The 24,465-nt window shown below is 43.6% G+C and overlaps 1 protein-coding gene across 1 annotated transcript in view; it reads right to left on the reverse strand.

Annotated features, from left to right (window-relative positions):
- Positions 1 to 36: 36 nt before the first annotated feature.
- Positions 37 to 24,465, reverse strand: part of spidr (scaffold protein involved in DNA repair) — a 47,546-nt gene continuing 23,117 nt past the window's right edge. Inside the window, exons 11-20 of the mRNA XM_015956742.3 lie at positions 13,104 to 13,262; positions 7,585 to 7,672; positions 6,491 to 6,631; positions 6,360 to 6,419; positions 5,706 to 5,904; positions 2,993 to 3,187; positions 1,956 to 2,049; positions 1,760 to 1,874; positions 628 to 684; positions 37 to 507 (exon numbers count right to left, since the gene is read on the reverse strand). Coding sequence (XP_015812228.3) covers positions 376 to 507; positions 628 to 684; positions 1,760 to 1,874; positions 1,956 to 2,049; positions 2,993 to 3,187; positions 5,706 to 5,904; positions 6,360 to 6,419; positions 6,491 to 6,631; positions 7,585 to 7,672; positions 13,104 to 13,262 — 1,240 coding nt within the window. The 3' untranslated portion in view covers positions 37 to 375. The remainder of the gene's footprint in view (positions 508 to 627; positions 685 to 1,759; positions 1,875 to 1,955; positions 2,050 to 2,992; positions 3,188 to 5,705; positions 5,905 to 6,359; positions 6,420 to 6,490; positions 6,632 to 7,584; positions 7,673 to 13,103; positions 13,263 to 24,465) is intronic.

Genomic DNA, 24,465 nt, shown 5'->3' on the forward strand with positions numbered 1-24,465 from the left:
CACACAAGAAGTGCAGCAGGAAATAAGACTGCAAAGTCAGCAACAAAAAATGCTTTATTGACAGTGTCAGTCAACAGTTGAGAACAGAGGTAGCAAAGATAATTTAAAAGTCACAAATAGTGGATCTGAGAGGTAAATGACCCACGTGGGTTGGTTTGACAGACTGCATGCCACCGGTTTACCCTTGGGCTGTCAACTCCTGGTGCACAGGATCACATATCATTAACACAAACAAGACCTTGTCTACTTGTACCCCGTTCTGTTCAGCACAGCCTCAAGCTGTCAGGGAGGCCTTCAGAGGGGGGTGGAGGATAAACTGGCCCAGATCAAGGCTCAGTGTGCAGATCGCTGGAGCCAGCCAAAGTCTGAGGATTGCTATCGGCAGCCTCTCAGGCTGATTTCTTCCAGGCCGATCCAGAGAGCAGGCTTCCTGGTGACGACCCGGACGTAAACGGGGATGGGACCCACCTCTTTTCCCAAGATGCTCTCCACGTCATAACCATGGAGCTGAAATGAGATTTGATCAAAGCGTTTTAGTCTTAATCACTGTGCTTTCAGGACATACTGGCATAAAATCACCCTGCAGGTGAGCTCAGACTTATGTAACAGTTTGATAAGTAGACCGACCTCACTACCTTCCACTGCGCCGGCATTCAGCAGGGACAGGATCGTCATCTGCTGCAGCTGTCGGGAGAGATTAAAACACTTGAAGGCAGTAATAATATTATCACCTCATGAAAGACATGCTGCGCTGGCAGACGTGACCTCCAGCTGGAAGGGGTTAAAACAAAAGCGAGGCTCGATAAGAGCGCTGATAACTGGCTCACCTTGATGAGCGATTACGGCCAAGCCAGGTGGTTAAAGACCTCCGCGTAGATGTGGACAATCACATCTGCAAGCTTTTTACGGTGCAGAATCTGAACTCTAGGAGTTCTGTTTATAGAGAAGTACCCAGAAAGCATGAAAAGATGCAGTGTCTCGCTTGTGCACGCTTCCAGAGGACAGACACTTTTAGCACCTTCAGGCATTCGAATGTTTTTCCTTGCAGACTCCTCGTTTTTGCCTAAAGCAACAGTCTCGGATGACACAAAATCCATTTGGTTCATTTCAGGTTTTTTAGACTCCCAACGATTTGATTAAGATTTGCACCCACCTACCTCGCCCCATGTGACTGTTTGGAACCGTTAAAGAAAAAGTAACAAAACTGTGCGACACCCTCCACCTCTACTAGAGTCTAACACACAAAAAAAGCACCAAACTGTCAACGTTTGTTGGATCTTTTTTGTGGTGAAGCTGAAAAACTTCTTCATGCAGAATGGTGAGTTAACAGGTGTCACAAATGGCATTAAATAAATGCTTCGTCTCATCAGGGTGCAGCTTGTTTTAATAGACGAGTTAGTAGCAGATGTTTAACTAATAACCTCATATCAAACGGCTTAAAGACCTAAAGAAATGAGCAAACACATCATTAGTTTCTGATCAGACTCCATTAATGACTTGGAGTTTTATCGTTCTTAACCAATCAGGTCAAATACACTACATTTTGTAGGTTATCTTGTTCTTTTTTGAATGGACTAGAGTGATTAGTTTCCCCACTTTATGCTAAGCTAAGCTGTTTCAGATCCCTGCAGAAACATGACTGGAATTGATCTTATCTATACTTCCCAGAATATTTAACTACTTCTTTAAAGACGTTAGCATTCTCGAAACATTTGAAACGTCATAACCTCCTTCTAACCTCATCCTGTAATCTTCTCACCTTAACCTTCATAGTGCAGTCGTTTAACGAGGAGGAAGTCAGGAACACCTCCAGCTGAACCTTGGTGTCTGGTTTGTCCAGCGCAGATTTACAAGACATGCAGTGGAATGTTTGACTGAGAAGGGACAACAAAAGTTAAATTAACTTTCTCAAAGAACTTGCTTGGAGCTTAGTTTGACAAATAACGAGGACTTACGAGCTTTCGGAAGACAATTTTAGATTGTCGCTTCCACAACAATTGCAGACAGGCCAGGAATATGCTGTATTCTCATCCACACCAACGACCACCCCTGATGAACCAAACATTGCAATAAAAACACTTTTCAATATTTTTAATACATGCTGTTGACTAACAGCTTTAAAATGTTCACATTTTATTGAGATTTCTTGGTACGGCTAAAGGAGAGGAACACTGATAAATAAAGCTCTTATAGGCGAGGGGGTGATAGGGTGTAAGAGATAAGCACACCCCTTTCATATCTTTGAGAAATTGAAGCGATAAAAGCAGAAGAAATGCACTTCCCACCTAAAAACATGTTTTTTTGACAACCACAGCTGCCTGACATCACAATCATGGGACCTTAAACAGGATACTGAACACAAACCTGATTAAAACGTTTTCTGCATTCTGGTTTGGGCTCTTTTTTCTGCCTCTACTGCTAATTTATACAAGCTCCAATTGGTGCAAAAGTGCAAACAGCCTGCTTTATTTTCATTCAGCCACCTGATCAAACATGTACACCCAGAGAGGCCAAAGCCAACCGGGTTCACTGTGTGATCTTTACTCTCAATTAGGACGTAGAGGCGGCAGATGCAGATTTTGATCAGTTTTAGGCTTTGAAAACCGCATTTACATAACTAGAAAGAGTCAAATAAGACCTCATGACAGATTCTGAACATGATCCGTTTGCAAAGGAGGATTTTTACTTGTTAAAACACAATTTATTATTATTTAGGCATCACAAATTGGTGACAACGGAGCTCAGCAGATGTCCACAGCCATAACGAGCATAAATCCAACCACATTTGACGTGGTTTTTTTTTATTTTATGTGGTCTTAAACAGTGACACAAACATTGGATTGTGGTGCCTGGAATCTACATCAGTGCTGTAAAATTCAGTTTCTTCTCCCCCAAAACAAAAAAACACAACAAAGTTTGGCCTGTTCTGCAGGAATTTGAGGAGATGATTCAAACGGAAAACCAGACTTCTTAGGAAAAGGCAGAGACAGACCTGTTAGAGTACAGAGGGAGTTGGGTGTGGTCTCCAGACCCAGAGAATCCAGTCTGTAAGGCTGGAGCAGGGTCTTCACCCGGGGCTCAGGCAGAGACCGACAGGGTGAGTCTCGCCCTGTTGTGCTCTCGGTCTCGGTCCCACGCTCAACCGAGCACACCTCAATAACTGACTGCTTCCCACACAGGAGGACGCCTGGATGTGAAGATAATGAGAATTTAATTTTACTACAAAAATAAAAGAGTATTCACGTCTTTAACCAAGGTTTCTCACAACGGAAGCTCAGTTAAAGATGAAGTCATGAAGGAAGTCGTGAGACTGTCAAACAGAAGTACCAGAACATCTAATCAGTACCATCACAGCCCCTTCTGGAGCAACACACCACTTTTAAAACATTCACCAACTTTCCTCCTCGCCTTATATTATGTTTAAATCCCTTCCTACCAACTAACTCGTATTGTGTTTTTAAATTAAAGATATTTGTTCATTTTGCTCTACTTTATTTAACATTCTGAGGATTTGTAGACCCTACCAACTTTGCCTTGCAGCAAGATTTTGGGGAAATGAGAAATTACTCAAGACATTACGCATCTGCCGACTAGCTGCAGATTTAGGAGTTTAACGAGTTTAAGGGGAAAAAAAAGGCTGAAGTTTGTTGTAGACTTGGATCCAAACGCATAAACTAGCAATCTGAAACTGCGTTAGGGCTCCGCACTTGAAACAAGTTGCCAGACGTCATCAAAAATGGCAAATTCATTCATGCTCAGGAGTTTGTTTATTCACGCGAGTCTGTACAGCGTGTTCGATATTAGGGTGGGTTTGTTCTGGAGCGGCACGGAGCGCGAGCTTCCGGGCAAGCAGCCTAACACAGGTGCTGAGATGGGCGAGGCAGCGATAAGGTCAGCTGGCAAGCTGCTACAGTAAGTTCAAAAACAAAGACATATTTAGAAAGTTCTAGAGAGGATGTACTGGATGTACCATTTCATGCCATGTTTTTTTTCCTCCTTGCAAATCAAAACAACTGAGATTTAAAAACAAAGTTGAGACCAACGGAAAAAAAAATACAGTTTTTGCTTAATAGGAAACATATATTTCTGAATTGTAAAAAAATATATTTCTTCTCTAAATTAATGGCAGGACTGACTTTAAATATTTGTTTTAAATTCCAGATATTATCATTAAAACATTGTAAAACTGATCAAAGGTAAACAATACATGTAAATACTGTTTTTAAAGCGAGTCCCAGATGCTCCTTTCATTACAAGTTTTTTGATGGACTTAAAGGTGGAATATGAAATGTTTTTCTTGCAGTTTAAGCTAGCTCAGGAGGTAGAGCCAGTTGTATAGTAATCAGAAGGTTGCTGGTTCGATTCTGGCTCTGACCAGAGAATGCTGCTGTTGTGTCCTTGGGCAAGACACTTAACCCCCCTTGCCTGCTGGTGGTGGTCGGAGAGACCGGTAGCACCAGTACTCGTCAGGCCTCGCCTCTGTCAGTGCACCCCACGGCAGCTGTAGCTACATCGTAGCTCATCCTGGACGGCGTGTGAATTGGTGAATGACTGTGTTGTGAAACACCTTGGGGGGGTTGTAGAACCCTAAGAAGGCGCTATACAAATACAGGCCATTTACCATTTTGTAATCCTGAAGGAGTTATAGCAGTTGTACATAAAATCAGAGCTCTGTCAAAATTACTGTAACATTAAAAATTAAATTATTATTGTTTAGAATGACTAAAGCCCTAAATCAAACCATTTCAAGCTGTAATTTTAGTCCGGCACTGTACAATCTCCTGTTAGGTTATGGTGAGCTGGGAAAGACCCATCCTTTAAATCGGGGAAAAGAGGGTTGAGTTTGGGGGCTGCATTTGAAAGGGTCTTATAATTTGTACATCTTTGTCACTGTGCTGTGATAATCAGCCTTCAAATCTGGCAGGATGCAGCCCCGATTTTAGACACACCCCTTGTGTGGCATTTTTGTGATGAAAACAAGGCAGTTTTTAGCTTTCTTAGTTTATTCCTAACTTCAACGGCAGCTCTACCAGCCGACAGAGGACAGGCTATGTTCACAGAAAACAGGTCCGTCCCCTAAATGTTTCCCAACACGAATAGAACCAGACTAATCAGAACACATAAAACATCTACATGAGTGAAATTTGCAAACAACAAACCGATTGAAACATTCCGTCCACTAGCTAGCCTGGCTCTGGCATCGCTTCCTGTTTAGCTGGTCTGAGCCAAGGACTGGATAACGTTTTTCTAAGATGGTGCATTTCAGAGGCAATTATATATATATATATATTAGGACAAAAGGCTTAATTTATTGATTGCCATCAGTATGTGAAGAGCACATAAAGAATATGGCAAAACAAAATGCCCCAGAAAAACATCTTCCACTCAACCTTTAATGATTTTGAAAAAAATAAAATTCTGATTTCTACATTGATTATTTCATTTCAAGTGCTTAGATTTATGACACCTTGGACAGATGAAAACTCAGGTGAAAATTTGTTTTTTACATTATTTAAAGAGCAAACTTTCATTGTCTCTCAAATATGTTCATGTAGAATTTTAATGAACTCATCAAAGATTAGCCACAAAGAAAAGTGTAATTCCTAGTCAGTGCTTATTTCCCTGTATCCAGTTAAGCTCCTAAATACTGATTTGGCCCTCCAAAAACACAAGATAACCCTTGAATAATCACTGCAACACTCTACCATTTTCTCTGATGGCGTCTCTGAACGACATTTGGTAGACAGCGGGAGAATTCAATGCTTCGAGGACAGAGGAAATGAGCACACAGGAAGTGTTCACACACAGAGCCACTGTTCGCCTGCACGGCCTCTCGAGCTGCTCCTCCTGAAGACTGGGGTCTGTCAGCACTAACCACACCTCCCCCTGGCCTACATCAGAGCTCTGAAGTCGAACCAGAGCAACATACAAAGGAAGAAAAGAACAAAAGTTTCAGAAAAACTCAGAATGACCCAGAAAGATTTAAAAGGAAACATCAGACGAGAAAAGCTTACAAAGCCAGTAGTAGATGGAAATATTTAACCGTGTGTGATTGCTCACTCAAGAGGCTGGACATAAATTAGCATTACCGGTGCAAAGACAGAAAAATGGTGCGAGTGTGTGGCAAAGTCCACGGCTTTAATCTGAGCAGCTATCTCCTCTGGTCAAAGTTTAAAGTTCTCACCAATCAATGAGGAATGGCGGAGCTTATACAGTCAAACAGGGCGATAGGAAAGCTGCCCTCTACGTCAGAGTTCGGGCTTATCAGTTTGTTAGTCCAAATAAACTCAACAAGATGAATGAGGCCTAATATTTACTCACCTCTATCACTAAAGGTGGATTAAATCAGTCAGAAATACCTGCATTCTTTTGTATAAAACAGTGGCCACAAAACTGCAACGGCAGGTTTTCGTCTCACTCTGCAGGAGAGAAATTATGTTAAAAAATGAGTTGAATCTGAGAGCTAGTGCACGGTAAGAAAAGTGAGCACCTGCAGTATGTCTCGTAAGGTTTGTTTTATAGGGGGAAGGTAGAGCGGTGACCTGGTCGACCCCTCAGTGGGTTCAACTGAACTCTGCTGACCTGACAGCAGGTAGCAGAAACTTGGAGCTGGACCAGGAGATCTGCTTTCCTGCAAAAATACAACATTTCTGAGGTGTGCCCAATGAATAAAACATTGTTTATTGCAGTACACTCCTTTTTGACCTTTAATGTCAAATCAAATGTTTATCCCACATTTAATTGCAAGTTTCTGAATAATTAGTTGAACGATAAATACCATGACAAAAAAGCTTGCAGTTTGAGACCGTGGCACAGCAGTATGCCAATATTTGTCCTATGTTTTTATCATTGAACTGAACCCCGTTAGTCCTTTAGAAGAAAAACATTAAAACAAAAGAGCTTTTAAAATTTTGGAGTCTTAGATTTCTCGCTATGTGCAGAGATCAAATAAAATTAAAGTTGGCGAAGATAAGACAAAACAAAAAAACATGCAAAGTTAGACAATTTATCATTGATTTAAATAAACAAACACCTAGAAGTCTGATTTTCTTCCATATATCAGCAGCCAGAATACGTCAGCTGTAACTGTTTAACTAAACACGCCCCTCCTTGGCTTGGAATTAGGTCACATGTGCATTAAGCTGAATGAGCAAAGTGAAACACAACGCCAAGTTAAGTTTGATCATCGGCGTAATCATTATGTGCTGCTGAAAGTAACCGCGCTCCGTTTCAGATGATAAGAATGAAGAAAAGAATGTTTAAAAAATGCACCAATACAAAAATTTGTTGTGCTTTTAGTCAAAAATGTTATTTTCCACTGCTAATATACATTTTACTTTTTATTTTGCTGTGTGCGCATTTTTTAAGTATAAGGTGCACGGTCAATTTAATTTTTATTAGCTGAAAAATACCTGAAACTTCACTTATTCTCTAATTTATAAAATAGCATTTTGATTATTATTTTGTGTAAACTTTCAGATATCGTCATCTGATTTGGAACATAATTAACAGATCAGTTGCTAAATGAAAGACAGTTTCAGCTCAAGGAGGTTAGCAGTGTTTTCCACTTTAATGAGAACTTACATCAGGAATACTAAGTGAATTTCCATGATCTTTCAGAGGCATCGCTGGGGGCCAGAGGCTGTCTATCAAGCTGAAAAGCCTGGAGTGCCTGCAAGTGAAAGACCAAAAAAAAAGAGAGGGGGAGAGTGAGGAGGGGCACCAAGGAGGGGGACAGAAGGAGAAACTAGAGAGACTTTAGTGAGGAGAAGGAGAGCTTTCACAGCCGGTTTCACTTCCACTGAAACGTGAATTTGTAAAGGCACAGCATGTTTTTGCGTCGACTACAATCAACAGAGAGCATGCTGGGGCTGGCAGAGCAGATCCACTCAGAAATGGTTTTTAAAAGCTGCTCGAGACTAAAACGAGTTCACACCAGAGTAAATCATGACATCAATGTGGCAGAGTAAACAACACTCAGAAGGTGGACTACAAGTGATTTTAAAAGTTCTTATTTAGTGCCACAAGTCCTCTTTTCAACGCGTTCCTAATCCCAGTTCAAACCGACGGAGACTGGATGAGACTCGGTGTGCTTTTACGCTGCTGCTCTGACGTCAAACTGATCCTGGAAGGATGAATTAATATATGATAAGGGGGGAAAACCATCAAATCCACTCTGAATCACGTTGTTTTCTGAGAAGCCTTTGAGTTTAGACACCTATTCATTCATAGTGGTGCCGTCGTATCACTCAGTGGTTAACAACCGGTTAGTCAGCCTCTAATCACAGTGTTTCTTTGTGTGGAACTGGTTCTGCCGCCCGGTCCAGTCCGGTGACGGCGACTTGTGGATGAGTAAAGACAAGCTAACTAAGCTCATTGGAGGCATTGTGATTCTAATCCTGCATTTGTTTTAACTGCTTCGGGGCGCGGCTGTAGTTCAGTTAGCAGCTTTTATCCAATTTTTATTTCAAATTATGTTAATAAGTAAACCTCTTAAGTTTTATTTCCTTGGCATTTATCCAGCAATTAGTCTGTTACGTCCCGGGACTGTGACTCACCCATGTGCCAGGATGATCAATCTGGAAGCTCACACATTGCTACACACTGTTATTATTATTTAGCAGTTCAATTATGGTTCAATGGCTTTTATTCACAATAGTAATAGCAAAAAATAAGATGGTAACTGCTGCCATATCAGCATATTAAAACTACATTTAAGCTACAGAAAGCCACCAGAAATAAGCTCTAGAGCTGAATAGTTGTCAAAGTATCTACGTTTAAATACACTATGTATACACAAGTGTACCGTTGCTGGGAGTCTTGAGACATTATGAGAGGTGAAAGATTCAAAGCTATACCATTTAAACAATTCTTCCTTGATGAAAGTGGACAACACACGATGGCATAAAACAGTCCTCACAGTCGGTTTAAACTATAAAAGAAACCTATAGTGTTGAGAAAAGTTGATGCATTTAAGTATCTAAATTCACCTTTAAGTTTTATTGGTTTTCAAAGAAGAACCACAACTCAAAATAACTCATAAATGAGGATGGTGTGTGTATGAGTGTGTGTATGAGTGTGTGTATGAGTGTGTGTATGAGTGTGTGTATGAGTGTGTGTGTGTATGAGTGTGTGTGTGTGTGTGTGTGTGTGTGTGTGTGTGTGTGTGACTGTGTGTGTAGCAGATCAAATAAAAATTTTCAACATCTTATCAATAGTCTAATTAGCCTCCTGCCCTCTATATCAGCACGGAAATTTACACAGGAAATAAACACATTACTTTTCTATCTGAATAACTAAAAGTTGTGTGTGCGAGTGTGTGTGTGTGTGTGTGTGTGTGTGTGTGTGAGTGTGTGTGTGTGAGAGTGAGTGAGTGAGTGAGTGTGTGAGTGAGTGAGTGTGAGAGGGAGTGAGTGAGTGAAAGGGAGAGGAGTTTTAGTGTGCTCTGAGATAACGATAGAGCTCCGGGACTTGACGTCACTTCTCCCGGCATGCAACAGTTCAAATCGAAACGGCGCCATATTGGCAGGCAGAAGCCGGCAGCTGGGCTATTTGTTATTGTCAGAAAACTCAATCAAAAGGGAAATATGGTAGATTCCTGTTGTGCCCCAGGACGCCAGAACAGACGCGGACGACATAAGGAATGAGCCGTCTACAGGATTCCCCAAGATCCGGAACGCTGCAAACGTTGGATCATTGTAATAAAACGCGCTAGTGACCGGGCTAAAATGAAACGGGCGGGATGCCGAGAGTAAAGGTTTTCACTTATGCAGCGACCACTTCATATCAGGTTCTTAAACCAACGTTTCCTCAACTGTGTATGGTATTTATTTTAAATGCTTTTATTACGATTCTTAGTGGGCTTCCTAAACTTATTTTGGCGTGGCTTTTTCTGTCTTATTACTCATAGCAACAAGTAAATGTCACATAAAACGTTGCCTCGTGAGTTCTGCGTGCTGCCGTTTACGTGTTTTATGATCACAGCAATTAAACGGCTAAGCTGTATTTAATTTTTAAGCAATGGTTGATCAATTGTCAGATCACACATAAAAAGCACTTTGGATTGCTATTATCTGTCTCACCGAGTCAGATCTCAGACAGATCCTGAGACGCTCCTGCCCGACATATTTATTTTATTCACGGAAAAAATCAGACTAGTGATTTCTCTTGGCGTTCAGTTTATACATTCAAACAGCACAGCACTCTATTTAAACTTCTTACATGTAAATCTGTGTTATTTGTCCATCCATCCATTTTCATCCACTTATCCGGAGTCTGGTCGTGGGGCAGTAGCCTAAGTCGAGAGGGACTTCCCTCTCCCCAGCCACTTGGGCCGGCTCCTCCGGGGAAATCCCAAGGCGCTCCTTGGCCAGGTCCGCTCCGACAGCTTCTGGCGTTTTTAAAAAGTATCCCAGGAGCATGGTAAGGGTCGGAGATGTTTAGTCTATTTAATTTCTGACTATATAAAACGATTTCTTCGGTTTTAAAGTGTGAAGTAAACTCCGACGGAGTAAAATCCAAGCCGATCCCGTTCATTTTGTTTACCTTTGTTGCCTAACAACATGGCGTATACTCTCTGAGTCACGTGACGTCCGGAGCTCTATAGGCCCGTTTCCACTACCAGAACTTCTGGGTAATTTTATCAGACCTTCGCAAATGTACGTGTTCCGTTTCAGCTGGTTCCTGAAAGGGCCCAAAAAGTGGTCTAGCTGGGTACCTGAACTGGGGTATGTACAAGAAAATGACCCAGTAGAGTTGCTGGGCAAGACTTGTGTTTAAAGTGATACTTTGCAGCTTTTTCATATTTTTAAATCATTTTCTTGTGCCAGTTTGTGCTAAAATGACCCTTTACAGGGTTAATGAAAGGCCATACAGCCGCTATCGCCCCCTGCGGTCAGAATATCCCACTTACAACTTCAGACTGGCGGGCTGCTCTCATACCTAGCACTGCAGTCTGCTTCCAGCACGTTTCCTGCATGTTTTAGATCATGAACACAGCTGATTCGTTTAATTTAGTGATGAATCACTCCTGTAGACACCAAGGAAAGTTGGGGAGACATTTCAGCTTTTTTTGTTAAAAAGACCAAACATCGGGGAGACAGGTTTTGCTTTCGGTTCAACAAACAGACACTAAGGGGTGCTAAAAGCAAGCCAAAACCGCCTAGTTCCTCTTTAACAAATGCTGACTAGTTGTAACTCAGATGGGAATTACATCGGCAGACCTCGCCAAAACAACCGGCATTAGTAAATGCTTTAAGAGCTGCCGGTGAAACAGAATGGAAAAAAAGACAATGTTCATGCTGCTTTAAAATCAGTTTTGAAACTGCCAACGGTGAAATAATCTGTAGAAAATACCCATAGACTAACGCAACTGTGGCTTCTTTCTAGTCTAAACAGAGCTGTTGTTCAATGTCTTTTTTCGTCATCCAGCTGCGTTCCCAGTTCCCAGAATGGATTAAATTATGGTGTACTAGGGCTGGGCAATAAATCAAAAATGTATCGTTATTGGAATTTTCTGACTCTTATCGGGAACATTTTTCCCATGTCAATAAGTTTGATAGTAAAAAAATGAAAATATGTGTGTAGGTTGGCAACGTTCATGTCCCTTTAAGAAGCTGTACCACCTTAAATCACGTAAAAATGTGACAACGTAATACATGTGACAGCCCCATCTCGTGGACAACTTTTGTTACCTGCAGTTATCATCCATTTATCATTATCGAGGTGAAATCCTCAATATATCGATCGTGATATTGATTTTAGGCCACATCGCCCAGCCCTACGGCGTACTTGACAGAATAAACACTTTAATGTTAATCTCTGTGGACGTGTTTTGGTGCCGATTACCAATGTAACTGTAGCAATATTCTGACATCTTATTGTCCTGAAAGGGCCAAATTTGTATACAACCGTTGAGAGGACTCAGCCACCATGTTTTACCATCACTTTCTCCCCTCGCAGAAATTTCTAAGAACTCCTAGAGGGGAAACACGTCTAATATGCTCCATTGGTGCAGCACGTCTGATGAGTGTTTAGAGATTTAGTAAAAGATAACTTCACATTTTCCCTTTTTTTGCCCTTCACATTTTTTATTATGATATTTTAAAATATTTTCTTATTTTTAACTTTCTTTTGAAGCACTTTGTGATTTTTATCTTAAGAGGCGCTATATAAGAAAACATTTCTTCTTCTAAACATCACCTCTCCTCAGACACCTCTTTACATTTTGGTGCAGTGAGACACAAAGTGTATAAATATATTTGACTCTAAACTTGGTTTTTCTAATTCTGACAGACTTAAAATTAGACCTCAGTAGTGTTTTGGGGTGTTTTCTGTTCCCAACTATAAAGAGAACCATGCTGGTCCTTTGGTTCAGCCTCTAGCCTTTAAGGTATACAAAGTTACATTTATCAGATATAAAACAGCTGCCATTCTTTTTAATTAGCCCATATAACAAACAACTCTGACAACAAGACAAACTATTTCTGCACTGAGTGGATCTCTTAGAATTTAAACATGTCTGACTGAACTCGGACAACCCCACTGAAGACAGGCCATGCATCCATCACACTGCAGCCACACACAGCTTCCAGAGAAATCATAGAAAGTAGAAAATATCACGGATGTAAACATACTCCAGACAGTTTCTTAATGTTCCCGTTTCAGTTCTACTAACTGAAGCTAATCTGGGATCTTGAATACGGAAACTCACGTGGAGCACAAGAGTGTGCACCTCGGTATCACTTTACATGTAAACACAGTCACACTGCTGGCAGGACAGCATCGTCGGGTTCATGGGAGCAACAAACGTTGATCCTCGTTGTGTTGTAAATGTGAATGTTTATGTTTGAAAAAATAACCCAAATGTTTCTAGATGATTAATGGTTCTGGGGAATCCCAAAACAAAAGGAGGCTACATCAGCACCCGTCTGTCAAAGACCCAAGGCTGTCAGTTGCTGAAGACTGTGAGCTAGCCTCACATTTAGCAAAAAGACAAACTGGAAATTCTTGCTGCCGACAAGCTGAACTTTTGTGAATTGAAATTCAGGAGAAAAGCTCCCCTTACTCAGAAAAACGAGTAAATAGGAGAATGTGAGTATCACCTTTCTCGAGTGACCCGCTGCACCACTTTAATGCCTCTCAGCACACAGGTCCTCCCCTGCCACATCTGGCAGAACCGGTGGAGCTCGTTGCTGCGGGGCAGCGGCTGCAGCTGGACCACGCTGAAAGTCCCATAGTCATCCTGGACGAGCACGCACAACCTGAGAACAGCAAAACACAACATTAAATCATTCTTCTTTACATTTATTGTTTACATCTTGCTAGCAGCAATCTTGTTGATGTCACAAATATATCATAAGTCACAGAAGAGGAAAAAAAAGGCTCAAAACTTGCATAACATATTTTTTAGAGCAACAGAAAGAAGCATGAGAAAGGTATTTTTAATCTTTTTTCATGAAAAGTCACTCGATTCCAGTATTTATATAATAAATTAAAAAAACATGACAGCAACGTGACTCTAGCACTAGCTCAGTTTGCGCTGCAACGTTGATGTTTTATCTCCACAAACAACACAAGCCTGGAAGAGTTCTGCTGTGTGGTGGAGCTGCTAATGCTAATGGTTAGCTTCTTCTAGCTGAGGCATTCTCTGCTGATTTCCTAACACTAAACCAACAACAGCTTCTCTCGTGATGGGTCAAGATGGGAGAGTCCATGAATGGTAAGTGACAGTGTGACATAGATCTGTCAGGCTTTTTAAATCCTAGAGTTTCACTGTCTATTTTCTATCAGAAGCTAAGGCAGGAGATAGGTGTAGGACACAATTTTCATGTTCAACCTGCATGAAAAACTCAGTGACTGATTATCTTCAGAAATTTTTATGAAAAAACATTTTTTCAGTGTTCCACGCCCTTAAATAAATAGAGGACTTAAGCTTTTATTAGCATACTGATATATTTTTGAGCCATTTCCACATTTGCTAGTTTAAATTGGTCTTGGAATGTCATATAGTGATAAAACAAGTGAAAGTTGAAAACTCATCTTTTTCATCTGCAAACAAAATAATAAATAGCTAAAATTTCTCACACTTAACAGCACAAAGCTAGAATTTAGTTTTGGCATTTGTATGTTAATGTTAGAGGCTGGCTACAAAGTTGTAAGGCAGTTAAGAGTTCTTGCACTCTGCTGCTCCCAGGGAACCAAGAGCCTGGACTGCTAAAGGCTCCAGTATCTCTGGGAGTCAAGTCCAGACACGGGCCCTGTACGAACCCTGAGAGTAAACACTGACATTCATATCATCTGGTTTGACGAGCAATGACCAGGAATGGAGGAGGAAGAAGGAAAAACAAAAAGTGGGGGGAGAGGGACTGTCCACCATGCATGCATGTGCACATCCCAGACACTGGAGGCTGTTTTCAACCGTCTGATTGCACCTATAAATGTTTTCTGTCTCTGTTTGTCTTTAAAGACCTGGAAATAGACACATAAACATTCCTGACTTTCAGAGGTGTCAGCCAAATCTTTTAACCAAAATTATTCTTAGCTGTTTATTTGCAATCCTTAGTTAAATAATATATGTTGTTGCAATAGGTTTGACATAAATCCGACCCATTTAATATTTTATGTGAGCGAAATATCCCCAAAATGTGCAACAATGCTCAATTTTTCACTTCAAAGAGACAGTTTGCGCCTTACTCTGTAATAATGACTCACAAATCCAGTTTAGCTTATAAAATAATAACTTTTTTATTAAAAGCGTTTATTTCTAGGAGAATTATGAGCCGATTCTTGTTTACTGTTTGTGGCGGTGGCACATGAGTTAAGTGCTTGCCCGCAATCGAAAGGTTGCAGGTTCGAGCCCCGCTCAGTTTGTCACTGTCATTATGTCCTTGGGCAAGACACTTAACCCCCCTTGCCTGCTGATGGTGGTCGGAGGGACCGGTGGCGCCAGTGTTCGGCAGCCACTCCTCTGTCAGTGTGCCCCAGGGCAGCTGTGGCTACAGTGTAGCTCATCCCCACCAGCGTGTGAATGTGTGTGTGTGAATGGGTGAATGACTGATTGTGTTGTAAATCGCCTTGGGGGGTTCCAGGACTCTAGAAGTCGCTATATAAAATGCAGGCCACATTTGTATTGGAAGAAGAGTTTAATATTACCAAATACTGAACACTCCTCCTTGAACCGTCACCTTATCGTGGTGGAGGAGTTTGAGTGCCCTAATGATCCTAGGAGCTATGTTGTCTGGGGCACTTAGTGCCCCTGGTAGGGTCTCCCATGTCAAATTGGTCTTAGGTGAAGGGTGAGACAAAGAACGGTTCGAAGGATCTTTCATGGCGGTTAAAACGAAGAGTCGGAGTACCCGGACCGGAGGGTTACCGGGGTCCCACCCTGGAGCCAGGCCTGGGGTTGGGGCCCGTGAGCGAGCGCCTGGTGGCCGGGCTTTCGCCCATGGGGCCCGGCCGGACCCAGCCCGAACCGGATACATGGGCTCGTCCAACTGTGGACCCACCACCCGCAGGAGGAACATGAAGGGTCCGGTGCAATGCGAATCGGGTGGCAGACCAAGGCGGGAGCCTTGGCGGTCCAATCCCCGGACAAGAAAACTAGTTTTTGGGACATGGAACGTCACCTCGCTGGCGGGGAAGGAGCCGGAGCTTGTGGCAGAGGTTGAGCGGTACCGGCTAGATATAGTCGGACTCACCTCGACACATTGCATTGGCTCTGGAACCCGAGACCTGGAGAGGGGTTGGACACTCTACTTTGCTGGAGTTGCTCCGGGTGAGAGGCGGAGGGCTGGGGTTGGCTTTTTGTTAGCCCCGAGACTCTCTGCCTGTGTGTTGGGGTTTACCCCGGGGGACAAGAGGGTAGCTTCCTTGCGCCTTCGGGTCGGGGAACGGGTCCTGACTGTTGTTTGTGCTTATGGGCCAAATATCAGTTCAGAGTACCCACCCTTTTTGGAGTCCCTGGGACGAGTGCTAGATAGTGCTCCATCAGGGGACTCCATTGTCCTGCTGGGGGACTTCAATGCTCACGTGGGCAATGACAGCTTGACCTGGAGGGGTGTGATTGGGAGGAACGGCCCACCTAATCTGAACTCGAGCGGTGTTTTGTTATTGGACTTCTGTGCAAGCCGCAGTTTGGCCATAACGAACACCATGTTCGAACATAAGGATGCCCACCGGTACACTTGGTACCAGGGCAGCCTAGGTCACAGGTCGATGATAGATTTTGTAGTCGTATCATCTGACCTGCGGCCGTATGTTTTGGACACCCGAGTGAAGAGAGGGGCGGAGCTGTCAACTGATCACCACCTGGTGGTGAGTTGGATCAGATGGCAAGGGAACATGCCGCGTAGACCTGGCAGACCCAAACGCATAGTGAGGGTCTGCTGGGAACGCCTGGCAGAAGAACCTGTCAAGACGGTCTTCAACTCCCACCTCCGGCAGAGCTTTGACCACGTCCCGAGAGCAGTGGGGGACATTGAGTCCGAGTGGGCCTTGTTCCACTCTGCGATTGTCGAGGCAGCTGTTGCTAGCTGTGGTCGTAAGGTGGCCGGTGCCAGTCGTGGTGGCAACCCCCGTACCCGCTGGTGGACACAAGAGGTTCGGGGAGCCGTCAGGCTGAAGAAGGAGGCCTACAGGGCGTGGCTGGTCTGTGGGTCTCCGGAGGCAGCAGACAGGTACCGGATAGCCAAGCGGGGTGCAGCAGTGGCAGTTGCCGAGGCAAAATCTCGGGCGTGGGAGGAGTTTGGTGAGGCCATGGAGAAAGACTATCGATCGGCTCCAAAGAGGTTCTGGCAAACTGTCCGGCGCCTCAGGAGAGGAAGGCAGCAACTCGCTCACACTGTTTACAGTGGGGATGGGGAGCTGCTGACGTCAACTGAGGCTATAGTCGGACGGTGGAAGGAATACTTTGAGGAGCTCCTCAATCCCACCAATGCGCATTCCGAGGAGGAACCAGAGCTGGGAGGCCTGGGGATGGACTGTCCGATCTCAGGGGCAGAAGTTGCTGAGGTAGTCAAACAACTACACAGCGGCGGAGCCCCGGGGGCGGATGAGGTTCGTCCTGGCTATCTTAAGGCTATGGATGTTGTAGGGCTGTCATGGTTGACACGTCTCTGCAACATTGCGTGGTCATCGGGGGCAGGTCCTAGGGAGTGGCAGACCGGGGTGGTGGTCCCCATCTTTAAGAAGGGTGACCTGAGGGTGTGTTCCAACTATAGGGGGATCACACTCCTCAGCCTCCCTGGAAAGGTCTACGCCAAGGTACTGGAGAGGAGGGTCCGATCGATAGTTGAATCTCAGATAGAGGAGGAGCAATGTGGTTTTCGTCCTGGCCGTGGAACTGTGGACCAGCTCTATACCCTTGCAAGGGTGATGGAGGGGGCATGGGAGTTTGCCCAACCAATCCACATGTGCTTTGTGGATTTGGAGAAGGCTTATGACCGTGTCCCCAGGGGCACCCTGTGGGGGACGCTCCAGGAGTATGGGGTGGGTGGCTTTCTGTTAAGGGCCATTCAGTCCCTTTACCAGAGGAGCGTGAGTTTGGTCCGCATAGCCGGTAGTAAGTCGGACCTGTTCCCAGTGAGGGTTGGACTCCGCCAGGGCTGCCCTTTGTCACCGGTTCTGTTCATCACTTTTATGGACAGAATTTCTAGACGCAGCCGTGGTGTGGAGTGTGTCGAGTTTGGTGGCAGGAGAATCTCGTCTCTGCTTTTTGCGGATGATGTGGTCCTCCTAGCTTCATCCAGCTCTGACCTTCAGCTCTTGCTGGGTAGGTTCGCGGCCGAATGTGAAGCGGCTGGGATGAGGATCAGCACCTCCAAATCTGAGACCATGGTTCTCGACCGGAAAAGGGTGGCTTGCCACCTCCGGGTCGGGGGAGAGGTCCTACCTCAAGTGGAGGAGTTTAAGTATCTCGGGGTCTTGTTCACGAGTGAGGGTAGGAGGGATCGGGAGATCGACAGGCGGATTGGTTCGGCATCTGCAGTGATGCGGACGCTGAGCCGATCTGTCGTGGGGAAGAGGGAGCTGAGCCAGAAAGCCAGGCTCTCGATTTACCGGTCGATCTACGTCCCAATCCTCACCTATGGTCATGAGCTTTGGGTAATGACCGAAAGAACGAGATCGCGGATACAAGCGGCCGAAATGAGTTTCCTCCGTAGGGTGGCCGGGCTCAGCCTTAGAGATAGGGTGAGGAGCTCGGACATTCGGGAGGGACTCGGAGTAGAACCGCTGCTCCTCCGGATCGAAAGGAGCCAGTTGAGGTGGTTTGGGCATCTGGTCAGGATGCCTCCTGGACGCCTCCCCGGGGAGGTGTTTCGGGCATGTCCTGCCGGCAGAAGGCCCCCGGGTCGACCCAGGACACGTTGGAGAGGTTACATCTCCAATCTGGTCCGGGAACGCCTTGGGGTCCTGCCGGAGGAGCTGGTGGACAAGGCCGGGGAGAGGACGGCCTGGAGCTCCCTAATTGGGATGCTGCCCCCGCGACCCGGACCCGGATAAGCGGAGGAAGACAACGACAAATACTGAACATCGTAGCAGAAGCCCCCAGCATGCAGCTTCCAGAAAGGGATGCATGGTGGTGAAAGTGATCAATGTTCTCCACAGCCCAAACACATGCATGGTGGGCTCAAACTAATTCATGAATATATGGGGACTTTTGGAGGTTCTATTTGTAATTAGTAAGTAATTAACTGATCTCTTAAAGACTGCTTTGAAAAGTTTCAAGGGTTTGCAACAGCAAAGAAATATATACAAAGGTAAAAATGTGTACACATTATATAAAAAGCCACAGAAAACATCCTGCCGCTGACACAATAGCCATTTCTTTTTTAAACTTATCTGTCCATCAGCAGATGTCAATAAGTGACTTTTCTGACTTCTAAAGAAAGGAAACTGTTGAACCCTGAATAGCTCGGATCTCTCAAAGTTGTTCAAAGTTTCCAAGTAACTAACTACACCTAAAGTCATGGTAGCATGCCAAAAACAAGGAAAACTGGCTCAGAGAAAAAATAAGTGTCAAGAAGGAGTGAAACTCAACAACAGACAATGCAGAACAGCAACATTGTTGGTCAAGAAATAAGAAAAAGCAAATGAAGTGACGTAAATCAACATCTCACTAACACAGTTTACAAGGAACTCACTGCAGATTCCGGCCAAGGAAAGGTTGGTTTGGTTAAAGAGCAAGTCACCCCCAAATCAACTTTTTCTGCTGATAAACTAAATAAGTGAGTGTCTAATCGTGCTGCAGACACGTGTAGTCAATAATTTGGAACTTCAGTGCATCTTAGTTAAAATTTAAATTTTCTGCCTAAAACTGGCAGTGTTGTGCCGTTGTCAGGTAAAATCTCTGCAATGTATTTGAATTTAAATCTGCCACCGCTATTGGCTAAGAGGTATGCTATGATGTAAACTGGTACATTATGATGTCACAATGCTGTCGTGAGCCTGTGTGTGTGTGTGTGTGTGTGTGTATTTGTTAGCGGCTCCGCCCTCTCGGTCTGCCAGGCAACAGCATTTGTTGCATTTTTCAAACATGAAGTGGGAGTGGAGTTAGACTCTGATAGGGGGTGACTTGCTCTTTAACGAATACATGCAAAAAAAGGTTTGGAGATCACAGAAAATGAATAATTTGTTCAACCAAAGAAACTTTTGATCCCAAATGCTTAACTGATACCATCCAACATGGAAATCTCTTACTCCAATAATACTTTCCCCATTCCTACTAGGAGGGAATTAGCCTATTTTCAATGGTCTCCAATGCTTTTTCATCCCAACAATGCACCAGTTTGCACAAGTGAAATAGCCCAAGTGATGAAGAACACTTGGATGCATCCCTGTGATTAAACATCCTAACACAATCACACATATCTAAAAGAACTGGAACAACATCAGCATAAGGAATGGATTAAACGTTCTCTTGCAGCTGCAAGACTCATGACTGGATTCCATCACATACTGAAAGTGGTCAATACTTCAAATGGTGGAGTAGCTTATTACTAAACAAGAAAAGCTATAAAAAAATAAAAATAAAATTGTATATGTGAGGACTAATGAGTGAATTTAGATTCAGATGTTCTGAGTGTGTGTGAGACTAAATTTCCATCTCAAAAGATCTGAGCATCAGCTGCATTCTGGACTGTTAAGACACCTGGACAGGCGTGGTCAAGATAATGTGGAGGCATTTTTTACATTTTTGGGAAACCTGTGTATTTTTAAACTGGTATTGTGAAGTTTCCTGGCAATAGGGGGCGGAACATACATTTCAGTTCAATTCAATTTTATTTATATAGCGCCAAATCACGACAAGAGTCATCTCAAGGCACTTCACATAGTACACATTCCAATTCAGGTCAGTTCATTATCAGAAAAAATGTTTCCTATATAAGGAACCCAGCAAATTGCAGTGACTTTACAGCAATCCTCATACTAAGCAAGCATATAGCGACAGTGGAGAGGAAAACTCCCTTTTAACAGGAAGAAACCTTCAGAGGATCCTGGCTCAGTATAAGCAGCCATCCTCCACGACTCACTGGGGATCTAGAAGACAGAGCAGACACAGACTAGGGCTGTAGCTAAGTGTTGACGGCTCGATTCTAAAATTTCGTCGACATCAGATCCAGTCGTCGACGCATCACGCCCACTTGTTGCATCTCCGGGAGGAGGAATCTGCCTGTTTTTCCTCTTGTTCGCCCTCTTCTCCGCCTTTATTAACATCTCCGCCAAATACCGAAGACCCGGAACAATGTCCGTCCGCTATTAGATTCATTTCCTGTTTTGCTCGCCTTCATCTCCCGGCAACGGACAACAACTTCCGGGGTCAAATGCGCTGCTTCTCTCTACCGCAGATGTAGAAAATCACCGGGAGAGTTTCTCCCTTCATAAAGGAGCTTCTTTCAGACATTAGGAGAGCCGTTTTGGTGGTACCAGTCTCTCCTCCGTGCTGGTCTGTTTGCTGGGTATTTTTGGTTTATTTAACCTTGGTAACTTGAACGTAACATTGGTAAAGCTACTGTTAGCATTTTCGCTAACAGCTTCTTGCGTTTGGACAAGCTGTTATGTTTTGGTTTAGAGTTAATCTTTTTTGTGGTGTAGATCTCCCATTTATTACATTTAGAGTGTTGTGGGTTTTCGGTTTAATGTAAAATATCACCTTGGGTTTGCTTTAACCACCCAGTTTAGAGTTTGGATCTTTGGAAATATTTATTTTGGTCCAGAACCCAGTAATCTTAGCCCAGTGGGACATCCCTAGTTATTTGTACTTTTGTTTTAATTCCACACAGGCAGAATTAGTTCTATTATTCCCAACCTGTGGATGGAAAGATTTATGAAATTTCGTTGTTGTAAATAAACCTTATCGTCATTTTAACTTTTAAATCCTGTGTTATTGTCCCTTCCTTTTTGTACACGAGCCAAACTCCCCAGGAAGGGTCGTAACACCACTCTCCTCACTCACATAATTCAATTCAATTCAAATTCAAAAATACTTTATTAATCCCAGAGGGAAATTGATAAGTGACCAAAACAAAGCAGCATGGAGACACTCCCTCTCCAACCACCTCTCAGGCAGCAGCTTGCACCGCCAAGTTCTACATGTCACCAGAACATAACCAATCGCAACACAATAAAAGCAGTGTTATACAAAATGGAAGGTCTGTAGTGTTTATTCTCTTAGTTACAATTTATCAATTTTTTTGAGGAATTTATTTGAGATTTTTTGGTTTTATTGTGCAATAGAAAAATAATCATTAGATTAAATGTTTAAATACTCATTAGAATCGTCGACTATTCAATAAAATAATCGTCAGAATAATCGTTTTAAAAATAATCGTTTACCCCCAGCCCTAACACACACACACACACACACACACACACACACACACACACACACACACACACACACACACACACACACACACACACACACACACACACACACACACACACACACACACACACACACACACACACACACACACACACACCAAGCAATGTGTCTATAGTTATATTGTGATTTCTTAGTAAATATTCTATTTGGTGAGAGATAAACTTTATTGTATTTATCCTAGGGAATCTATAATTAAACGGATAAACTAGTATTAGCACATCCAACATCAAGGAAAGCAAAAAGTTATTATCAGGAGAGGGAGAATGTTTAAGTGGTTAAGAGCAGTGTGCTAGACGATAGCTTCCTCCATGAGGCCACCACAGCTCAGCAGAACATCATTGTAGCTTCTTCTGGGGAGAAAAACACTTAGAGAAAAAATAAAGTTAACAGCTGAAATTGCAGAATACAGTTAAAGAGCAGATTGTAGAAGAAAGTAGTAGAGTGTGAAAAGTGGTCATTGTATCCTACAGCAGTCTAAGCCTATAGCAGCATAACTACAGAGATAACGCTGGATAACCTAGCCTTTTTAGATGGAGACATGTTGGAGGCAGGGCAAGGGATAGCCGTCTTTACCGACTGTACACTCCACCTCCCTCTACTCCCCCACTTGTCCAGATCTAGGCTAAAATCAGATTTTAACCATAGGCCCTATCAAATAAAAATGTTTTAAGCCTAGTCTTAAAAGTAGACAAGTTGTCTGCCTCACAGACTAAGGCTGGGAGCTGGTTCCACAGGAGAGGAGCCTGATAACTATAAGATCTGCCCCCCATCCTCATTTGAGATATTCTGGGAACCACCAGTAAACCTGCAGTCTGAGAGCGAAGTGCTCGGTTAAGAACGTATGGAACAATCAGATCACTGATGTATGATGGAGCTTGATTATTAAGAGCTTTTTACGTGAGAAGAAGGATCTTAAAATCTATTCTGAATTTAACAGGTAGCCAATGTAGGGAAGCTAAGACAGGAGAGATATGATCTCTCTTTTTAATTCTCATCAGAACTCTAGCTGCAGCATTTTGGACAAGCTGAAGACTTTTAACTACATTCTGTGGACTTCCTGAGAGTAATGAATTACAGTAATCCAGACTTGATGTAATAAATGCATGAACTAGTTTTTCAGCATCACTCCTATTTCATGGTTTTACATCATTGCCTGTGGACTAGAAAGCATGCGACTTCGGTGTGACTCCTCAGACTTTGGTGGACCTTCACTTAATTCTATTGAGAGAATGCAATGCTGATTGTAGTTTTCTGGCATTGTAGTATCTGGATCTGCTCAGGGACCTGCACCTGCCAATGACATCTTCATGCTCGGCATCTCTTTTTCCAATCTGTTCTTTCACACAGGTTTTGGAAAAAGTTTAGCAGTTTTGTTATTAACTCATTCACTGCCATTGACGACTAAAGTCGTTGTTGCGCTTTATAACAGGGTGGGCTAGAGAACGAGCTTGTGCATCTTGAGAGTAAACATCACGCCTCTAAAGTTGATTTTCACCTGTGTGTGTCGATGACACTTGATTTGATCATGAAGCAGACAATCCATCGATTAGGAGATCGGGCCAGACTTTCACCCATGAAGCCCGGCCGGGCACAGCCCGAAGAGGAAAAGTGGGTCCCCCTTCCCATGGGCTCATCACTTGTGGAAGGGGGCAAAGGAGTCAGGTGCAATGTGTGATGGATCGTAGCCGAAGGCGGGGACCTTGGTGATCTGATCCTCGGCTACAGAGGCTGTCTCTCGGTACGTGGAATGTCACCTCTCTGGTGGGGAAGGAGCTGGAGTTGGTGTTCTTTGTTGAGAGCTTCTGACTAAATATAGTCTCACTCACCTCGATGAATGTCTTTGGCTCCGGAACCAGTTTCCTTGAGGGGGCTGGACACTTTCCCACTCTGGAGTTTCCCCCTACTGAGAGGCGCCGAGCAAGGGTGGGCATACTAGTTTGCCCCCCGTCTTGGTACCTGTACATTGGGGTTTACCCTGGTGAACGAAAGGGTAACCTCCCTCCGCCTAGTGTGGGGGAATGGGTCCTTACCGTTTTCTGTGCTTATGCACTAAACTACAGTTCAGACTATCCAACCTTCTTGGAGTTCCAATCGGCCCGATTGGAAAAACATTTCATTCCGGTTGAAAGAGGTGGTTTGGCCCGATCTATCCGATTGACGTCCATGTACACATCCATTTAGGTTGTTGGAGTAAAATAATGCCCTAAGCACATTTGTACAACTTCAGTGTGATGTCTTTCTGCCTTTGCAGAGGCTCAGGGCAAGTCTGAGGAGCTGGAGCGGTTGATCATTAGTACGTTTTCCTGCTCTCCTCTCCCATGGCGGGGGAGCAGTAGCATTACACACTACTGAGCCTGTAGCTTAGTTAAAGCGATCAGTAAAAACAAAAGCATACAGGTAAAAATGCAAAGAAGACGCACGAGGGGGGGGGGGGGGTAGGTAAATGGAAAAAATCTAGAGAATAAGAAAATAAAATGTGAGGGGAAAGATGTGCCGACAAGATGATGTTTGTTTACAATTATTTCCCAGCAAAGATAACTCCGCGCATGCTCAACCTATTTAATCTGATTGAATGCTTG

The sequence above is a fragment of the Nothobranchius furzeri genome, chromosome 11, assembly GCF_043380555.1.
Source record: "Nothobranchius furzeri strain GRZ-AD chromosome 11, NfurGRZ-RIMD1, whole genome shotgun sequence".
Taxonomy (NCBI): domain Eukaryota; kingdom Metazoa; phylum Chordata; class Actinopteri; order Cyprinodontiformes; family Nothobranchiidae; genus Nothobranchius; species Nothobranchius furzeri.